The following is a 20,575-nucleotide window of genomic DNA, read 5'->3' as shown; positions in this document are numbered from 1 at the left end:
GGATTGATTTGGGGCCACGGCAGCGAGAGCGCATGGAATCCTACTGAACCACCAAGAGATTCTCAACCTCTCAATCGTTGCTTTATAGTAATGTCTATTACAGTCTAAAGATGTTTCATTTTCTGTCATCCTGCAGAACTGCAGGTCAGCCATTCTCTTACGTGAAACATGAACCCTCTAAAGTCAGGAATTCTTTGGATGGAGTACAATTCTCTCCCTGAGGTATAAACATTCTGTTCTCATGCAACCTGCACCGAATGTGACAAATGGGGTGTTTTCCTGTATTTCTATTTGTATTATGTTACTTTGAACGTTTGCTTGAAAACTCTCTACACAGAACTGTTGTTGCCTGTCATGCTTCCTGCTTAGCTTTATTACTTTGTCTTAACTCAAGACTTTAGTCATCTGCCTAGAAAGTCACTCCTGGAAATCTTGTTCACTCTCAGTTGCAAACAGCATCTGTGTTCTGGAACTCCCAAACCTACCCCCTGTCTCTATCTCTTATATAAATTCTAATCTGGGGGAGGGGGAGGTAAATGAGGAGTTTGAGATTAATACATACAGCGAAAAGAACCTAACAGCACAGGAACTATACTCAATATTTTGTAGTAACTAATAAGGGAAAAGAATCTAAAAAAAAATAGACACACACACATATATATATATAACTGAACCACTTTGCTGTACACCTGAAACTAACACATTGTAAATCAACTACACTCCATCTGAAAACAAAAAACAAACTCTAGTCCCATATAACTTATCACCTTCAGTTTTTTCTTCAACCCAGCTTAACCAAAATTTTCTTAAATCATCTTTTCCTTAAGGGTAACTATGCATAATCACTGTGGAACCTGCTATGACACTTCAGCATTCACATCGACACACCCCAATTCAGAGAACTCATTTTATTGCTATTAGCTTCAAATAAATGAATCAAACCAAACTCAGTATCATTTCAGACCTGCAACAGAATTCACTGGATTGAAGCCCCTGCTTATGTTCATACTATGAAGAGAAGAGCTGACATTTAACAGTCACCCCATGCTTTTGAGAACAGTACTGGAGGGCTTTCCCGCTGCCTAATTCAAGTCAGGATTTCAGAGTTAGCTTATTAGCATGTGGTGGGAAAATGACCCCATAAGATGGTGGGAAGAATAGATAAAAAAAAATATTAATAGCTGGTGATGTTTTAAATGAGAGAATCTTCGTGGTTTCTCCTATTCCTAACTCGCATTCCATTCTTGCTCTCTTACCAGATGTGGGGTTCGGCTGTGGCTTCCCAGGCAACACCGATTCTGCTGACTGCTTTGGGTGCCCTCAACTCCAGTCGGCCTCGATCATCTCAAACAGCTGGCTGAGCCTTTTCTTAACGTCAGGCTCTCTGCGGACACGGCAGGATTTCGTGTGCACTCGCACGTGTTCGGCCAGTTTCGACTTGTAAATGAAGCCCTTGCCACAGTCCGCACAGGCGAACGGACGGTCGGGCCGGTGGATGCGCTGGTGCCGGAGCATGTGGCCCCTTTCCCGGAAGTTTTTGTCGCACTCAGGGCAGCGGAAAGGCCTCTCCCCGGTGTGCAGGCCTTGGTGGCTGAGCAGCTGCGCCTTCAAGCGGAAGCGCTTGTCACACTGTGGACACTGGAAGGGCTTCTCGCCTGTGTGCGTCCGGACGTGCTCCACGAGCTTGGACTGCTTGGCGAAGCCCTTGCCGCATTCACAGGAGAAGGGCATCGGGCCTCCGTGCAGCAGCTGGTGCGCCTTCAGGTCGGCCTTCACGCGGTAGCTTTTACCGCAGTCGGGGCACGGGAAGGGCCTCTCACCCGTGTGCAGGCGCCGGTGGCTCCGCAGCTGCCCCTGGAGGCGGAAGCGGCGGCCGCAGTCCACACAGCTGAAGGGCCGCTCGCCGCTGTGCACGCGGAAGTGCTCAGCCAGCTTGGACGGCCGCGTGAAGCCCCGGCCGCACTCCGCGCACTGGAAGGGCCGCTCGCGGCTGTGCGTGCGCTCGTGTGCCTTCAGGATGCCCTTGAGGCGGAAGCTCTTGCCGCATTCGGCACAGCAGAAGGGCCGCTCGCCGCTGTGCACCCGCAGGTGCTCGCGCAGCTTGCACGGATGGGCGAAGCCGCGGCCGCACTCGTCACACGCCAGCGGCCTCTCACCTCCGTGCCGCAGGCCGTGGGCCTGCAGCGCGCTCCTCAGGCGAAAGCCTAGGCCGCACTCCGGGCCTGTGCAGGGCGGCTCATGCGAGGGCGGCTGCCGGTGGAGCCGCAGCCGCCCACGTTGGCGGAAGGCCCGACCACACTCAGCGCACCGGCAGGGCCGCTCCGCGCGGTGCACGTGAGTGTGGTCGGAGAGCCTGCACCGCTGGGAGGGTCGCCGGCTGCACGCACCATAGGAGGACGGTCTCTCCCCTCCGGGGCCAGGCTTGAGGGCCTCCGGCCCCCCAGCCCAGCGGCCACACTTCTGACCAGCTAGGTTCGAGCTCGGAGGGAGCTCGTCCTGCTCAGAGGCCGCCCCGGCGCCCTCTCTCGGGGAGACTGGCCTCTCCATGCCCGGGGGGCCCCGGGAGGCACCCTCGTCGCAACCGGAGTATGGAGACGGCCTTGGCGGTGTCACACGGTGGCCACACGTTTCTTCACTTTCGAGGCCCAGCGGGCGGCTCTCCTCAGCCCGGACCGCCAGGGGGCTAAGCAAGTGCGGTTTCCGGCGGAAGCCCCGCCCACATCCCGGGCAGCGGAAGTGAGTCTGGCTCCGAAGCTGCTGTGCCTCGGGTTGTTTGCTGAGTTGCTTCCAGGCCTTCGAGTGGCTCCCCTGGTGCCACTCTAAGAGGTCCTCATTCCAAAAGCTTTCCCCACAGAAGGCACAGGACTGCTGGAGGCCCTCCCCTGAGGCGGTTTTCTGGAAGCCTGGGATACCCAGGGCCCTGGGGCTGGCGATTTTATCTCTTTGGGTGGGTTCCCTGGAGCTGTGGACCGCTGGGAGTAGAGCCCAAGTGTTAGGTCTCTGTGGGTTCACGAGGGCGACGGCTTGGTCAGGCCTGAAAGAAACATCTTCACTTTTTTCTGATAAGGGTTTACAGGAACGGTGGCTCTGAAGAGGATCTACTTGGAAATAGTAATGAGCTTCTTCTGAACTCACAGCTTGTTGGTTTTCTAAAACTGAAAACAAGATTCAGTCAGTGTCCCAGCCTATGTCATGGCTAAGGCTTTTGTGGCCAGAAGGGGTAATCTGAGGTGGCCCAGGAGCCCAACTTTCACTGAACTAAACCAGCAGCTCCTTTCAGTGGCAGTGAGTTTCATGACCAGGAGAATCATGAGCCCTAGTTTAGGACTAAACTGAACAGACCTATCTTAGAATACTAAAAAAAGGACACTTAGGTCACAAGCGTAGGGCCTAGTCTCTGGCATCAGACTGGGTTCAAATCCAGTCTTTTCACTGTGCTGCCTTTGTCAAGCTAACCTCCAGCTTCAGTTCCTTTTCCTGTTAGAAATGGAAACAGCAATACATAACTGTTATGAGGACTGTATGAGTTAATGTGTGTAAAGTGCTTAATGTGGGCTTGGGATGCTGCAGGTACTCTGTAAATGTTCACCATTATTATGACCTGGGGACCACCAGTCTTGTCCCATTTGGATGTGCAGACATTCCTGGTTCAAAAAATAATGACGGTACTGTTCCTGGCAGCATTAAGCCCTGACTAACACTATGGTTGGGATTCCCGAGTGGCTCAGTGGTGAAGAACCCGCTTACCAACACGGGAGATGTAGGTTTGATCCCTGGGTAGGGATCTCCTTCCTGGAGAAGGAAATGACAACCCATTCCATGGTTCTTGCTTGGAAAATCTCATGGACAGAGGTGCGCTACAGTCCTCAGGGTCACAAAAAAGTCAGACACAGCGTAGAGACTACACACCACCACTATGGTCACGTGTAACCCGTGAGCTGCCCTAAGACCAGCTGCTTCTCCCTCCTCACCTCTATTCCTATCAATCTTGTAAAAAGGTTTCTTAGAAGAACTGATAACAGATGGTAAAAAGTGAAATAATTTGTGAGTAAAACTCTTTACTCTCCTGAAAAAGGCAGCTAAAAAGTAAACTATTGACAAGATTTCTTGGAATGATATTCTCATTTGACTTTCCCTTTCCTTACTCTGTTAAAGAATCTGCCTGCAATGCAGAAGACCCCAGTTCAATTCCTTGGTCAGGAAGACCCACTGGCAAAGGGATAGGCTACCCACTCCAGTATTCTTGGGCTTCCTGCATGGCTCAGCTGGTAAAGAATCTGCTTGCAATGCAAGAGACCTGGGTTCAGTCCCTGGGTTGGAAAGATCCCTTGCAGAAGGGAAAGGCTACCCATTCCAGTATTCTGGCCTGGAGAATTCCATGGACTATATAGTCCATGGGGTTGCAAAGAGTCGGACATGACTAAGTGACTCACTTTTTCCTTGCTCTAATACTGACTGTTAAGAATCCAAAAATCTTAGACTTTCTTATCATGACAAGAAACAAAGGAGTTGCTGATTCCCCCTGCCTGAAGAATAGCGCGTATTTGCTGAACTCTTTACTGTGTTGCCAGATATCATTTTAACAATCTACATATATGCTGCTACTGCTAAGTCACTTCAGTCGTGTCCGACTCTGTGCGACCCCATAGACGGTACCCCACCAGGCTCCCCCGTCCCTGGGATTCTCCAGGCCAAAACACTGGAGTGGGTTGCCATTTCCTTTTCCAATGCATGAAAGTGAAAAGTGAAAGTGAAGTCGCTCAGCTGGGCCCGACCCTCAGTGACCCCATGGACTGCAGCCTACCAGGCTCCTCCGTCCATGGGATTTTCCAGGCAAGAGTACTGGAGTGGGGTGCCATTGCCTTCTCCATCTACATATATAAACTCATTTAATCCGACTCTTTGTGACCCCATGTACTATACAGTCTGTGGAATTCTCCAGGCCAGAATACTGGAGTGGGTAGCCATTCCCTTCTCCAGGGTATCTTCCCAACCCAGGGATCAAACCCTGGTCTCCCACATTGCAGGTGATTCTTTACCATCTGAGCCACCAGAAGAGGATGAATAACTGGCCCAGGTTACCTGGAAAAGGCAGGACCCAGACTCAGGATGCAGAACCCATGATCCTAGCTACTGTGCTTTACTGCCTTTCTCTGGAATATACCAGATGTTAAGCCTCAGTTCAGTCAAACAGGAAGGCACCACCAAAGAAATGGAACTAAGAAACATGAATGTGATGTCTTAAGGACAGAGCCTTAAGAAATCATCTTAAAACTCACCTGAAAATGGCTGTCCCTCAATAAGTGGATCAAAATGCAAATCAGCAGCAGAGCAAATTATGTTTCTTGATTCCTGTGATTCTCCCCATTTCTTAAAGAGTTCTCTCCCCTGCTCAATCCAGGATATTAGTTCTGGTTTGGGAAGTCCATTATCTGTACAGAAAAGTCAGAAAAAGTAGTTTGGTTTCCTTAAGCACTAAATTTAGAAGCACAGTAAGTTGTTTTTAAATTTCCTAAATCTACTCCTGGTAAAATATATGAGAAGAGATGTTTGAAAAATAGAGTATAGGTTTACACAAAGAGAAGCAAAACTGCCCACATTTTGTAACACTGCTTCCTAACTGACTGGGACCTTTAGATGAGTTGTATGTTTAATTTTGTTTTGGTCCTTGTAGAGCTAGCAATGCTGCATTCTGTCATGGGTTTATTAAAACTTACCAGTAGTGTGCTTTGAGAATGCTGGAACAACACCTGAGACAACTGGCAATATCTTGGGAATACAGCGTAAACAAAAATAAGAGCAAGAAGGACTATTCTAGGAAATTTCAATGTACCTAGCTTCAGCCAAAACATTCTCTGAGGAGTACTTTCGGTAACATTACAATCACAACCTAAAACACAGTAGACTTCTGCTAGAATAGAAGGGGTTGCAATGAATGAACAGATGAAAATAGTTACAAAATTCTCTAATATATGACCCTAGTCCCCTGGAAGAAAAGTTTACTCTATTTTCAAGTAAAACTTTCTTTCAATTATATTTAAAAGAACCAAAAGTATGCTTCATGGGTTGCTAAAGAGAGATTAACAGAAGGTCCAGATCAGAGAAAGAGGATAAGCTGGGTAATGCCTTAGGGATAAAATGTCAGAGAGTAATCATGTACATGTGGAAACTGAGCACACTGTGCCAGATTCCTCACTAGCCCTCTGAAATCTGACTTCAACCCCAAATTAATGCCAAGGCTCCTTTCATGATAAAAGGAATCACTATCTTTTATTCAAATCCAAATACCTATTCTCAATCTTCATCTGGGTTGAACTCTCTGCATCTTTTAAAATAAAACCATCTTCCTAAAAAAAAATAAGAAAACAAGTCCATGTATAACCATGTCAAAAAGAATAAAATACTACGAATAAATTTAATAAAAAATAAGATACAATAAAAATCATAAAATGTTGAAAGTAATTCTAAAAAGTCCTAAATAAATGAAACGGTATGAATTGGAAGACTTAGTATTGTTTAGATGACAATATTCTCCAAACCCCATCTGCTTTTTCTTTTTTGGTAGAAACTGACAAACTGATGGTAAAGCAATGGTTAATTCAAACAGTGTGGTATTGGCATAAGGCTAGACATAAAGATCGAAGAAGCAGAATTCAGAATCCAGAAATAAACTGCCATTTTTAAGGTGAACTAGTTTTCCAAAAGGCTGTCAAGATAATTCAATGGGGGGAAAGAAGGCTTTCCAAAAAACGGTGTTGGGACAACTGGATATTTATATGCAGAAGAAGTTGGATTCCTACCTCACACCGTGTAAAAAAAATTAACTCAAAATGGATCAAAGAAGGGGAATAAAAAGGATCAAAGACCTAAATATAAGCACTAAAACTATAAAATTCTTAGAAGAAAACATAGGAGTGAATCTTTATGACTTTGGATTTGGCAATGGTTTCTTAGATATGACACCAAAAGCTCAAGAAACAAAAGAAAAAAATAAACTGGACTTCATCAAAACTTAAAACTTCTGTGCTTCAAGGACACAATCAAAAACAGACAACCCAAGAACCAGAGGAAATAGGTGCAAATCACATATATGATGTGGGTCTAGTATTCAGAAGAAATAGAGAGCTCTCATATCTCAACAGTAAAAAAAAAAAAAAAAAAAAATTTAAAAATGGGCCAACTATTAATATTTTAATAAACATTTCTCCAAAGAAGATATACAATGAAAAGATGCTCAACATGATTAACCATTTAGGAAATGCAATGATACACCACTTCACATCATTTGATCTTGATGCTTGAACATTTCTTTTTGGGTGGCACAGTAATCATGACTGGATTATTTTTCTTTCTCTATAGATTCAATTAACTGGTAACAATGAAAATAATATAATATCTTGGATTAATGTTTTAGAAATACTCCATAGAAACTAGAAAGCTTGATTATGGTAATAAGACAGAATGTAAGTATCAGAAATGCTGCAATATAAAAGAAGTGGTCTGGCTGGCAGGTGTTGGCAGGAGAAGCAGAGGGAATATAACAGAACTAATTACCTTATCTTTATAGACTAAAGGGATCAAGAGATATCAAGTTGATGAAACATAATCTAGAAGTTTATCATTTAAATTATAAAGGTAGCAAATAGAGGCAGTAAAAAACTATCAAAATTTGAGGAGATGATAGAAGGAGGATAGTACACAATAAGGAATTAAGGCTGTCTAGATGACACCACCCTTATGGCAGAAAGAGGAACTAAAAAGCCTCTTGATGAAAGTGAAAGAGGAGAGTGAAAAAGTTGGCTTAAAGCTCAACATTCAGAAAATGAAGATCATGCCATCTGGTTCCATCACTTCATGGGAAATAGATGGAGAAACAGTGGAAACAGTGTCAGACTTTATTTTTTGGGGCTCCAAAATCACTGCAGATGGTGACTGCAGCCATGAAATTAAAAGACGCTTACTCCTTGGAAGAAAAGTTATGACCAACCTAGATAGCATATTCAAAAGCAGAGATATTACTTTGCCAACAAAGGTCCATCTAGTCAAGGCTATGGTTTTTCCTGTGGTCATGTATGGATGTGAGAGTTGGACTGTGAAGAAGGCTGAGCGCCCAAGAATTGATGCTTTTGAACTGTGGTGTTGGAGAAGACTCTTGAGAGTCCCATGGACTGAAAGGAGATCCAACCAGTCCATTCTAAAGGAGATCAGCCCTGGGATTTCTTTGAAAGGAATGATGCTAAAGCTGAAACTCCAGTACTTTGGCCACCTCATGTGAAGAGTTGACTCATTGGAAAAAGACTCTGATGCTGGGAGGGATTGGGGGCAGGAGGAGAAGGGGACGACAGAGGATGACATGGCTGGATGGCATCACCGATTCAATGGACTTAAGTTTGAGTGAACTCCGGGAGTTGGTGATGGACAGGGAGGCCTGGCGTGTTGCGATTCATGGGGTCGCAAAGAGTCGGACATGACTGAGCAACTGAACTGAACTGAGGCATATGGACACCACTGTAAAAGCTGACAGGAACATCATCCTGGAGGAGGAACTGGCAACCCACTCCAGTATTCTTGCCTGGAAAATCCCATGAACAGAGGAGTCTAGCTACAGTCCATGGGGTCGCAGAGTTGGACACAACTGACCACAGCACACACACACACAGAGGAACATCATAGGTTAAAGATACACAGGGTAGTTTATGGATATGCATAAGGCATGTGTCCATGTGGAAAATCATGGCAACCTCTGAGCACACAGTGGTTAAAAGTCCTGACGTATATTTAGTCATCTCTGACCATGTTTTATTACACACTGTCATAAGTATTCTCATGCAGCAACATCTACCCTTGAGTAAGGGTTAGCAATACTTACAGATATTAATGAAAGTCTCTGGGTAAAAGTGCCTTTTTGAGTTAATTTCTGAGAAACCTGGCGAACTGAGAAACAGGAGTTATCAAGTGACTGAGACCCCTAACAGGAGCCAGTTCCATGCATTAGCCAGAGTTAAAGACTTCTTACCTAGAGAAAGGAGAATCTCGTAATTGGCTCTCATTACTTGCTTGTAAAGCTCCTTCTGCCATGCCTCTAGATTCTGCCATTCTTGCTCTGAGAAATAAATGGCCACATCCTCAAAAGTCAGAGGTAACTGAAATTATAGACATGATACATATACAGTCATCAGTTCAGTCGCTCAGTCGTGTCCGACTCTTTGCGATCCCATGGACTACAGCACACCAGGCTTATACAGTCATTATTGCTTCAAAACCCCACTGCCTTGTCATCAATTTAAGAATTTCATAGTGTAGTGTTTTTGTCTGTTAGGCAGCTTCTCCCTTGGGAACAGCTCCTCCCCTACTCCCGTCGTGTGGTTCTGTTTGGTGACCACAACCACCCCTTCCACTTTTTTCTCTATGCTTCGCCCAGCTACGAATGCATATGTATAGAATGGAATTCTTTCATTTTTCCTTTAAACAAAAATGGGAACAAATCACTGTGTAACTTCTTTCAATGTCATCTTCCTGAAAAGTGAAAGTGAAGTCGCCCAGCCGTGTCCGACTCTTTGTGACCCCATGGGCTGTAGCCTACCAAGCTCCTCTGTCCATGGGATTTTCCAGGCAATAGTACTGGAGTGGATTGTCATTTCCTTTTCAGGGGATCTTCCCGACCCAGGGATCGAACCCGGTCTCCCGCATTGTAGACAGATGCTTTACCGTCTGAGCCACCAGGGAAGTACTAGGTCAATTTATATAGGCAAAATCGGGTTTTTCTAAATTGCATTATTCATGGGTACACATATCCCACTGATGATACGTATTTTCCATTTCCTTTATAAATTACCAACAATGCTCTGATATGCTTCTTTATATATGAGTGGTTTTACTTCTGCAGGAAAAGGCTAAAAATGAGAACTACTAAATCAAAGGATAGAAACACCTTCTATTTACGAGATATCACTAGATGGCCTTCCCAAAAGAATGCAGCACTTAACCCTTGCCAATAAAGAGAGACATTTTTTAAAAGAGCCCCTTTAGAATGCCTTGTAGGGCCCACTTTAAAAATAAAATTTAGTTATCTGTTTGTGGCTATGCTGGGTCTTGGTTGCCGAGTGGGCTTTTTCTCTCGATGCGGTGAACGGGAGCTATTCTCTAGTTGTGGTGCTTGGCCCTCTCATCGTGGTGGCTTCTTCGCTGTGGCGCACAGGCTCTAGGGTGCAGACTTCAGTAGTTGTGGTTCCTGAGATCTACAGTGAAGGCTCAACAGCTGTGGCGCACTGGCTTAGTTGCTCCGTGGCATGTGGGATCTTCCTGGACCAGGGATTGAACCTGTGTCTCCTGCATTGTCAGGTGGATTCTCTACCACTGAGTCACCAGGCAAGTCCAAAGGTGTAAAGGTTCTTCACACCTTTGCCAGCACAGATGTTCTTAAACTTTGCTTGTTTATTTATTGGCATATGTGACAGGTAAAAAATTTTATTTCATTGTTTTAATTTGCATTCGTGAGACTTTGCAACCTCATTTCATATTTGGGGGGGTTCCCCACATATCTTTGCACATGCTTGCTCTCATCCTTGGCTCAACATTTTAGTGGGCTTTTATAATCTGAATTAACTTTCTTACATTAGGGTTAATAGATGACTTAGAAGACTTTCCCTATTCTAAAATTATAAAAGATATTCTGAAATCTTCATAATGTTTTTTATGACTTTATTAGAATGAAATCTTTTTCCATCTGGGACTTATTTTTATATGTATCGTAACAAGAAGGGACAGAATTCTTTTTCCAAAGAGATATTCAGCTGTCACAAAACATACTGACTAGTCTGTTTACCACGGATTTGGGATCATTTTTTCATAAACTAGTTTTCCATTTATACTTGGTTATATTTTTGTTCCACTGGTGATTCTGTGTATTCTTGCTGCGATACTGCACTGTTTAGTTCTTACATTTTTATCAAATTATTTGCCATTTAAAGGGATATGGCCATCTACCACCACCTAGATCCTGATCTTTTAATTGGAGGATACTTGCTTTACAATGTTGTGTTGATTTCTACTGTACAACATTACAAGTCAGTCATATATATATATGTGTGTGTGTGTGTATACATATATGTGTGTATGTATGTACACACTCCCATTCCATTGAGCCTCACTCTCATTACCTCCTTTTTTTAAAAGGAAATTGTCATGACTTTTCTTGTCTGTTTTCTCTTTTAAATAAACAGAGAAAATATTCTGTCAAAGTTATACAAATACTATTGGGATTCTGATGGGAATATACTAAATACGTGAATTTTTATTGAACTGGATCTCTAAATTATGAGATCTTCCCATCCAGAAACATATCTTTCATTTACCTAGATTTTTTGTGTTAGTAAAATTTAATGTTTTCTTTGTACAGATCTTATATAAGTCTTGCCAGATTCATTCCTAGGAATTTGAGAGTTCTGGTTGCTACTGTGAGAACTGAACCGAGTAGGAATATACAAAGTGCACACATGCATCCCCTTAACACCGTCTAGCTGCCTTAGATTACCCTGTGGTGAGCCCTACCTATTCCCACTTGGTGTGACAACCTTCCCTCTGAGTCCAGATAATGCTCCTTCACTACTTTACACTAATTCTAAAGCTACACCCCTTCTAATACCCACTTTTACAAGCAAACTTCAGATCAAGGAGTAATTTTGACTTGCAAGTCTTATTATTTAAGGAATACATTTCATCAGGCTAAAGTACTTCCTCTGATGTGTCTGGGCAAAGTAAATAGAAAATCTAGAAAAAATTTATCCTTCGAGGTGCCACAAAGAACATTCATGATTCATGAAAAGAAGTCAAAATATCGACATTAACAGGAGTTTGGAAGAAGTTGACTCCAACCATCATGGATAACATTGAGGGGTTTGAGATTTCAGCAGAGGCAGTAACTGCAGATGTGATGGACGTAGCAAGAGAACTAGGATTCAGAGTGGAGGCGAAGGTGTGACTGAACTGCTGCAAACTCGTGATAAAAGTTTAACAAATGAGGAGAGGCTTCTTATGGATGAGCAGACAGTGGTTTCTCCAGATGGAATCTACTCCTGCAGAAGATGCCATTTAGATTGTTAAAATGACAAGAAAGGATTTAGAATATCATAAACTTAGCTGATAAAGCAGTGGCAAGGTTCAAGAGGACTGACTCTAATTTTGAAAGTGCTACTTCAGGTGAAATGCTATTAAACAGCATTACATGCTACAGAGAACTCATACCTGGGAGGAAGAGTCAATCCATCCCCCAAACTGCACTGCTATCTTATTTTAAGAAATTGCCAGTCATGCCAGCCTTCAGTAACTACCACCCTGATCAGTCAGCATCCATCAACATGGAGCAAGACCCTCCAACAGCAGTAAGATTACAACTTCCTAGAGGCTCAGATGATGGTGAGGACTTTTAGCCATAGAGTATTTTTAATTAAGGGTTGTACGTTGCTTTTTAAGACATAATGCTGCTGGAAACTCAACAGACTATAGTGTAAACATAATTTTTATACATCGTGGGAAACAAAAAAAAGAAAAAGACTTCTTTTATTGTGATATTTGCTTTATTGCAGTAGTTCTAAAACCAAACCCAAAATATCCCTGAGGTATGCCTGCATCTGTAATTTTCACTATAAATGTGTTGCATATCTTTTGCATATTTAGGAATTACAGTTTTTGCTGAGATTATTTATTATATTTTTCGGTCTTTTTTGTTGTTGTTGCTATGTTTTGTTTTGCTAAGGTCTTTAACAATACCTTAAAAGTAATCATCTTATGAGTTCATTTAGTAATCAGCTATAGCCTTATGAAATGTATTTCTTAAGCAGTAAGACTTGAAAGACGAAATTACTCCTCCATCTGAAACTTGCTTGTGGAACTCGGTGTAAAAACGCTCAATACGTAAGCTTATAAAACACAGGAAGACATAAAACCTCAATTTCAACGAAACACTAAATAAAATTATGTATATCCTACTTAGGTCTTTATATTCGACTTCTATTCTTTCCAACGTGTCCTCCTTCCTTCTTAACACACTTCAACACATTAGGGTTTAATTTTGACCTTGCCAGCTATCATTTCAACCATTCATAATCTAAACTTTAAAAAATATTTATTCTAAATTCGGTAACTTATAATGTAAAAACCGACTTAACTTTAACACCCAGCGCTCGCCCCACACGAATTTTGATCCCTTCCCTCGTCTGGCCCCATCACTCACGGGCTCCCATGGCCCAGACTCTGCAGTTTCTCGGTCGGCTTTGTTCAGGGTTGGCCACGGGGGAGCGGAGGTCACCGGCTCGGTCCAGGGTCCAGTCCCCACACCATGCGCCTAGCGCGAGCCTCACCCCGCCCACCAGTCCGCGTCCGCCGCGCGAGGACCCCAGGACGCTGACCCACGGAGCCGGAACCCGCGGGCCCTCCCCGAGCCTGGGTCTGGGCGTCCGCGCGGGGGGAGCCCGTCTTACCGGAGCCGGCTCGGCCATGGGCTCTGGCGGTCCCACCAGGTGCCCGGTGGCACCGGGCTACCGCCAAGCCAAGCTCCAGGCGGCCCCGCGGCACCTCCCCCGCGGCGGCCTCGCGCCCCGCTCCGACCCGCAGGCCCGGCCCGGGCGCGGTGCACGCTGGAACTCGCGGGCACCTCCGCCCCACAGCGCCCCCTGCGGCCGGGAGGAACGGGCGCCGCCCATTCTGTGCGGACCTGGCATCTGGTGCAAGCTGGATGACCAGTCCTGGCAGTGTGTTGGGAGAGTCAGGGGAGGGAGACCGAGACGAAAAGGGTGTGCGGTGGGGGAAATGCAACGTCAACTGCAAATGGAAGGAGAGGAGACTTGCTCTTTAATGAGACGGAGACAATGAGAATTAGTGCAGGGGTTTGATTCCTCGCCAAAGCCTTCCTTAGTCAAGGATTAGTTTCAGGGGGTCATCTGTGAAGTGGTCCCAGGAATCAAGTGAAGGAGGTGAGAAATCAAGGGGGATTAACGAGCAGGTCTCCCCTGCGGGCAACTGGGAGTCCATCTTGCTGGGGACTCAGGGTGCAGGCCACTCCTGAGAACAGTTCTCCCAAGGGAAAGGAAGCTCGGTATTCATCCTCAGGATGTCAGGCCGGGGCAAGGCATCACTGACCCCATGAACTTAAAGTAGGAACACGACTCATAGTCTGTAAAATCCAGGAAAAGGTCTATAACCTAAATATGAAATGGATCTTAAATTTACTCTGCCTTTCACTTTTAAATGGAGTATAATCTATAAAAATATTGAATCACAGTGCTGTGCACCTGAAGCTAATATAATATTGTAAATCAACTGTGCACGCGTCTGTGTGTGTGTGTGCTCAGTCACTAAGATGTGCCCGACTCTTTGCGACCCCATGGACTCTAGTCTGCCAGGCTCCTCTGTCCATTGAACTTTCCAGACAAGAATACTGGAGTGGGTTGCTATTTCCTTCTCCAGGGGATCTTCCTAACCCAGGGATTGGACCCGCATCTCCTGCATCCTGCGTTGGCAGGTGGGTTCTTTACTACTGAACCACCTGGAAAGCCCAAAGCAACTGTTCCTATCAGTTCAGTTCAGTCCTTCAGGTGTGCCTGACTCTGCGACCCCATGGACTGCAGCAAGCCAGGCTTCCCTGTCCATCACCAATTCCCAGAGCTTGCTGAAACTCATGTCCATCAAATCAGTAATGCCATCAACCATCTCGTCTTCAATAAGATGAAATGAGACTGTCCTTCCCTTCTCCTCCTGCCTTCAATCTTTCCCAGCATCAGGGTCTTTTAATGTCAGCCCTTCCCATCAGGTGGCCAAAGTATTGGAGCTTCAGCTTCAGCATCAGTCCTTCCAATGAATATTCAGGATTGATTTCCTTTAGGATTGACTGGTTTGATCTCCTTGCAGCCCAAGGGACTCTCAAGAGTCTTCTCCAACACCACAGTTCAAAAGCATCAGTTCTTCTTTATGGTCCAACTCTCACCATAAATCAATTGTAGTTAATTGAAAAAAAAAGATTTAAAACTTTTTCCATTGAAAAACATCATAGAGAAAACTATGTCACAGATTGAGAAAAAAAATACTTGCAACACGGAATAGCATATAAATACATATAAATAACTGCTAAAAATCATAAACTACCCTAGAGGAAAATGTGCAAAATTCACGGAAAAGAAAAAAAAATGAGTAGGCAATAAATGCACCACAATGTTCCATCTCATCATTAGTCAGGCAAATGCAATATGTTTATGAAGATGTGCATATCCTGTCATCTGGCAATTCTTATCTCAGGGCTATTTTTGCACATATACACAAGAGCCATATCCTAGGATCTCTAAAGGACCATTATTTTTAAAGTAAAAACAGGAAAATAATTTAGATGTCCAATCACCCAGAGGATTGATATCTTATGGGTTGGTTTTTTTTTTCCCTATACTCTGAAAACTAGCAGTAGAAATTAATGAACTATAGCTAAAGGCAGCACAAATGAATAGTATTAACATAATGCTGGGTGAAAAAACATGTTAGAGATTACACGCACTATGGTCCCATTTACAAAGACTTTAGGACATATAGAACACTGTATATTATTTATCAGTAATATATATATAGGAAAATGATGAAGATCTGTTCAGGAATAAGCACCCAATTTGGGATAGTGGTGACTGATAGGGACTGGGGCGGAGGAGGAGTGCTGAAGAGGTGGTAGCAGAAACCAGAGCTGGTCACACAGGTGCTCCGTCAGTTTGACTAATGCCTTACATCTTAAGTTGGGCCAAGGGCACAGAGGCAAACATCCTTTACACCCTTTAAATAGCTTGAATGTTTCAAGGTGCATTTACATAAACTGATCAAGTTATTGGGGTTTCCCAGGTGGTGCAGTGGTAAAGAATCTGCCTGCTAATGCAGGAGATTTGGGTTTGACTCCTGGTTTGGGAAAGGTCTCCTGGAGAAGGAAATGGCAACCCACTCCAGTATTCTTGCCTGGGAAATCCCATGGACAGAGCAGCCTGGCGGGCTGCAGTCCATGGGGTTGCAGTCAGACACAACTGAGCAACTGAGCATACATCTATTTACATATGGTAATGTATATGTTTCAGTGTTACTTTCTCACTTCGTCCCACCCTCTCCTGCCACAAGTCTCTATGCCTGCATCACTATTTGCTACGCTGCAAATAGTTTCATCAGTATAATTTTTCTAGATTTCATATACATGTGTTAATACACGATGTTTTCCTCTTTCTGGCTTATTTCAGGCTCTAGGTTCATCGACCTCACTAGAAATGACTCAGATTCATTCCTGTTTATGACCAAGTCATATTCCGTTATATATATGTATCACAACTTCTTTATCCATAAATTCATCTGTTGATAGACATCTAGGTTGCTTCAGATGTGTTAATTTTTAAGGAAACATTTTACTTTGAAATGATTTGATTCACAGAAAGTTGCAATGGTAGTAGAGAAAAGTGCATTATTATAGTACACTGTCAAAACCATGAAACTGACATTGGCACTGTGTGCAAAATTCTAGTGGTTTCATCACATGGGTTGGCTCATGTGACCACCCTGCAATGGAGGAAAAAAAACCCATGCCATCACCAGAGGTCTCCTTTGGGCTACTCCTTCATAATCACACTCACCATAACTATGTATAACTATCTGTAACTTTGTCATTATAAAAAATGAAGTCATAGCATACAACCTTTTGAAATTGACTTTTTTTCAGTCATTATAATGCTCTTGACATCCATCCAAGTTGTTTTTATTCATTATCAATATTTAATTCCTTTCTATTACTGAGTAGTATTCAATGGTATGGATGTACCATAGTTTGGTTAACCATTTACCTTTTGAAGGATGATGTAGCTGTTTCTAGTTTTTTACTATTACCAAAAAAGCTGCTGTAAACAATCCTATACAAGTTTTTGAGTTGGGGTACATTTTCATTTTTCTGGGACAAATGCCCAGGACTATAATTGCTGGGTCATATGGAATGTTATTTGTTTAGGGTTGGGTTTTTTTTTTTGGTATTGGAATTGTTTAGTTTTTTAAGAAACTGTTTTCCAAAGTGGTTGAACCCTTCTACATTGCTACCAGCAACATATGAAAGATCATTTCTCAGCACCCTCACCAGCATTTGGTAAGATTGCTATTTTTTATTTTCACTATTCTAGTAGTTCTGCAATGATCTCATTGTGGTTTGAGTTTGTGCTTCTCTAATGAATAATAATGATAAACATCTTTTCATGTGCTTATTTCTCATCCACATATCCTCTTTGGTGAACCGTCTCTTTATGTTTTTTACCCATTTTCTAATTTCATTTTTTGTTTGTTTTGTTAGTATTGTGTTTTGAGAGTTTTTTACATATTCTAGATAGTTGAGTCCATACTTGGCAAGTTATATTTAATTGATTGTAGAGTTTCCTGGATTAGGTTTGGGATATGTCTTTTAAACTCTAAAACCAGTATTCAAATTTTTCATTAAAACGTTATTGTATTTATGGTAACTCTGAACTCGAAAAATCACTCAAACTGGTTAAGTTTTCCATCCTTTCCTAGAGGAAGCAGTCTCCAGTCTTCCTCCTAGCTTTTCCTCATTTACTGATGAAGATGGTCTTCTTGGAGGCTACATTCTTCAGCAGCACTCAGAACTTGAGCTCAAGAGAAATCAGGACATTCACAGGGCCCCGGCACAAGGCCAGAATAGCGCAGAAGCGGAGTGGACCACGGGCGAGGCCCCAGGTTTCTGCACGAGGCTCCAGCTATCATGTTGCCTTCTCCCTGAAACTCCCAGGACATGCAAAAAATTTCTGTAATATGTGCTACCTACTACAGCTCTTTTTATGTCATGTTTATATCTGTCGGGGTTGAATTACATGCCCTCAAAGATATGTTGAAGTCTCAATCCCTGGTGTTTGTGAACGTGATTTTATTTGCAAACGGGGGCTTTGCAGATATGACTAAGATGCAAGTTGAGATGAGGTCATATGGGAGTAGGGTGGGCCCCTCATCCAGTGTGACTGGTGTCCTTATAAGACGGGCGAAGTGCTGTTGGTCCAGTGGCTAAGACTCCATACTCCCAATACACGGGCCTGGGTTCGATCCCTGGTGCCACAACTAAAAGACACAGCATACTGCAATTGAGCCAAATAAATATTAAAAAAGAAAAAAAGAGGAGGAAAAGAGAAGCAGGGACACAGAGGCACAGGAAGGGCACTATGGGATGACACTGGCAGAGACCGCAGTGATGGTGATGTGTCTACAAGTCAAGAAACACCAAGAATTGTCAGAAAACCACAGAAGCTAGGTAGGAGCAAGGAAGCTCCCTTCCTGGAGCTTCAGAGGGAGCATGGCCTCGTGGACACCTTCATTTCAGTATTACAGCCTCCATTACTGTGAGAAACTAAATTTCTGTTTTTTTAAGCCACCCAGTTGTGGTACTTTGTTGTGGCCACCCTAGGAAATGAGTTCAGTTCAGTTCAGTTCAGTTCATTTCAGTTGCTCAGTCCTGTCCGACTCTTTGCGACCCCATGAATCGCAACACGCCAGGCCTCCCTGTCCATCACCAACTCCCGGAGTTCACCCAGACTCATGTCCATTGAGTCGGTGATGCCATCCAGCCATGTCATCCTCTGTCATCCCCTTCTCCTCCTGCCCCCAATCCCTCCCAGCATCAGAGTCTTTTCCAATGAGTCAACTCTTCGCATGAGGTGGCCAAAGTACTAGAGTTTCAGCTTTAGCATCATTCCTTCCAAAGAAATCCTAGGGCTGATCTCCTTCAGAATGGACTGGTTGGATCTTCTTGCAGTCCAAGGGACTCTCAAGAGTCTTCTCCAACACCACAGTTCAAAAGCATCAATCCTTTGGCGCTCAGCCTTCTTCACAGTCCAACTCTCACATTCATACATGACCACAGGAAAAACCATAGCCTTGACTAGATGAACCTTTGTTGGCAAAGTAATGTCTCTGCTTTTGAATATGCTATCTAGGTTGGTCATAACTTTCCTTTCAAGGAGTAAGCGTCTTTTAATTTCATGGCTGCAATCACCATCTGCAGTGATTTTGGAACCCAAAAATGGGTACATCATATAATTACACATTATGCATTGAGTTGAAATTATTTGCTTTCTTGCCACTTCCCACTCCTAAGTAAAGCTATGGCCCCTGAGGAGAAAAAGTTTGTCTTACTCTACTCTTTATTCCCTGTACAATAGCTGGCACTTGGAAGTACTCATGAATGATCTTAAAACTTAAAAGAAATGTTGTGATGTCAATGGTCATTGCTGACTCTTCCAAAACCCAAAAGTTGTTCATCTGTTTATGCGTGCATGATCAGTTGCTTCAGTCCTGTCCAACTCTTTGCTACCCCATGGACTCTAGCCCGCCAGGTTCCTCTTCCATGGGATTCTCCAGGCAAGCATACTGGAGTCGGTTGCCATGCCCTCCTCCAGAGGATCTTCCTGACCCAAGAATAGAACTCGCATCTCCTGCATCTCCCGTATCACAGGCAGATTCTTTACCCACTGAGCTGCCTGGGAAGCCCTCATCCATTTATACCTGGTAGGAAAAAGATAATGCTGCATACTACTGAATGTTTTAAATAATAATGTCTTTGCAATGAAAAATCTGTAGCCATCTTCAGCCATCTCTGGTAGGCTCTCTCTTCTTACCTCGTTCAGTTAACAATTTCACATTAATGTTGGTTTAAAGGCCATAAAGGAAGTAGTGCAGCAATGTGGTCAAGAACTTGGGTTGTGGGGGCTTCCCTGGTGGTCCATTATTTAAGATTCCATGCTCTCAATGCAGGGGACCTGGGTTCAATCCCAGGTCAGGGAACTAGATCCCACATGCCACAAGTAAAGATTCCTCATGCCTCTGAAGACTGAAGATGCTGAGTGCTGCAACTAAGACCTGGCACAACCAAGTAAATAAGTAAATATTTTTTTAAAAAAGGGCTTGGGCTGTGGATAAAGAACAAGGTCCTACTGTATAGTACAGGGAACTGAATTCAATATCCTGTGATAAACCATAAGAAAAAAAAGAATATATATATACACGTATAGCTGAGTCACTTTGCTGTACAGCAGAAATTAAACACTACATTGTAAATCAATTCTATTACAATAAAACTAAAAGAAAAAGAAAATTTGGGGCTGGGAGGTTAAAGGAACTCGTATTTGAATTCTGATCTGTGCATTTCTTAGTCCTGTGACCTTGGGCGAATTATTTCACCTTTAAGGCATATTATCTCTATTATAAACTAGTTGAGAAGGCAGGAGGAGAAGGGGACGACAGAGGATGAGATGGTTGGATGGCATCACTGATTCGATGGACATGAGTTTGAGCAAGCTCCGGGAGTTGGTGATGGACAGGGAAGCCTGGCATGCTGCAGTCCATGGGGTTGCAAAGAGTTGGACACGACAGAGTGACTGAACTGAACTGAGAAGATTGGATTATATAATATATTTAAAGAGCAAAGAATGGTCTCTGACATTTGGTACTCAATAAATGTTAGTGGTTATTGCTATAACAAATCATTCAAGGGAAAGACTTGAAGTTTTTTTTTTTCCCATTA

At 43.5% G+C, this 20,575-nt stretch overlaps 1 protein-coding gene across 3 annotated transcripts; it reads right to left on the bottom strand.

Annotated features, from left to right (window-relative positions):
- Positions 1-893: 893 nt before the first annotated feature.
- Positions 894-13,628, bottom strand: ZNF786 (zinc finger protein 786). 3 transcript variants are annotated; one of them, XM_027538719.1, is made up of 5 exons: positions 13,167-13,240; positions 9,017-9,143; positions 8,870-8,934; positions 5,280-5,432; positions 894-3,155 (listed from the first exon to the last, which is right to left on the bottom strand). In XM_027538719.1, the coding sequence occupies exons 2-5, from the start codon at positions 9,094-9,096 to the stop codon at positions 1,321-1,323; spliced, it is 2,133 nt and encodes a 710-aa protein (XP_027394520.1). In that variant the 5' UTR covers positions 9,097-9,143; positions 13,167-13,240; the 3' UTR covers positions 894-1,320. The 3 variants fall into 3 exon arrangements, with proteins under 3 accessions (XP_027394520.1, XP_027394518.1, XP_027394519.1); XM_027538717.1 differs by lacking the exons at positions 8,870-8,934; positions 13,167-13,240 and adding an exon at positions 13,479-13,628; XM_027538718.1 differs by lacking the exon at positions 13,167-13,240 and having other exon boundaries at positions 9,017-9,590.
- Between the last annotated feature and the right edge of the window lie 6,947 nt (positions 13,629-20,575).

The sequence above is a fragment of the Bos indicus x Bos taurus genome, chromosome 4 (assembly GCF_003369695.1).
Source record: "Bos indicus x Bos taurus breed Angus x Brahman F1 hybrid chromosome 4, Bos_hybrid_MaternalHap_v2.0, whole genome shotgun sequence".
Taxonomy (NCBI): domain Eukaryota; kingdom Metazoa; phylum Chordata; class Mammalia; order Artiodactyla; family Bovidae; genus Bos; species Bos indicus x Bos taurus.
Note: the sequence above shows the minus strand (reverse complement) of the source record. Positions and strands in the feature narration are given on the sequence as shown.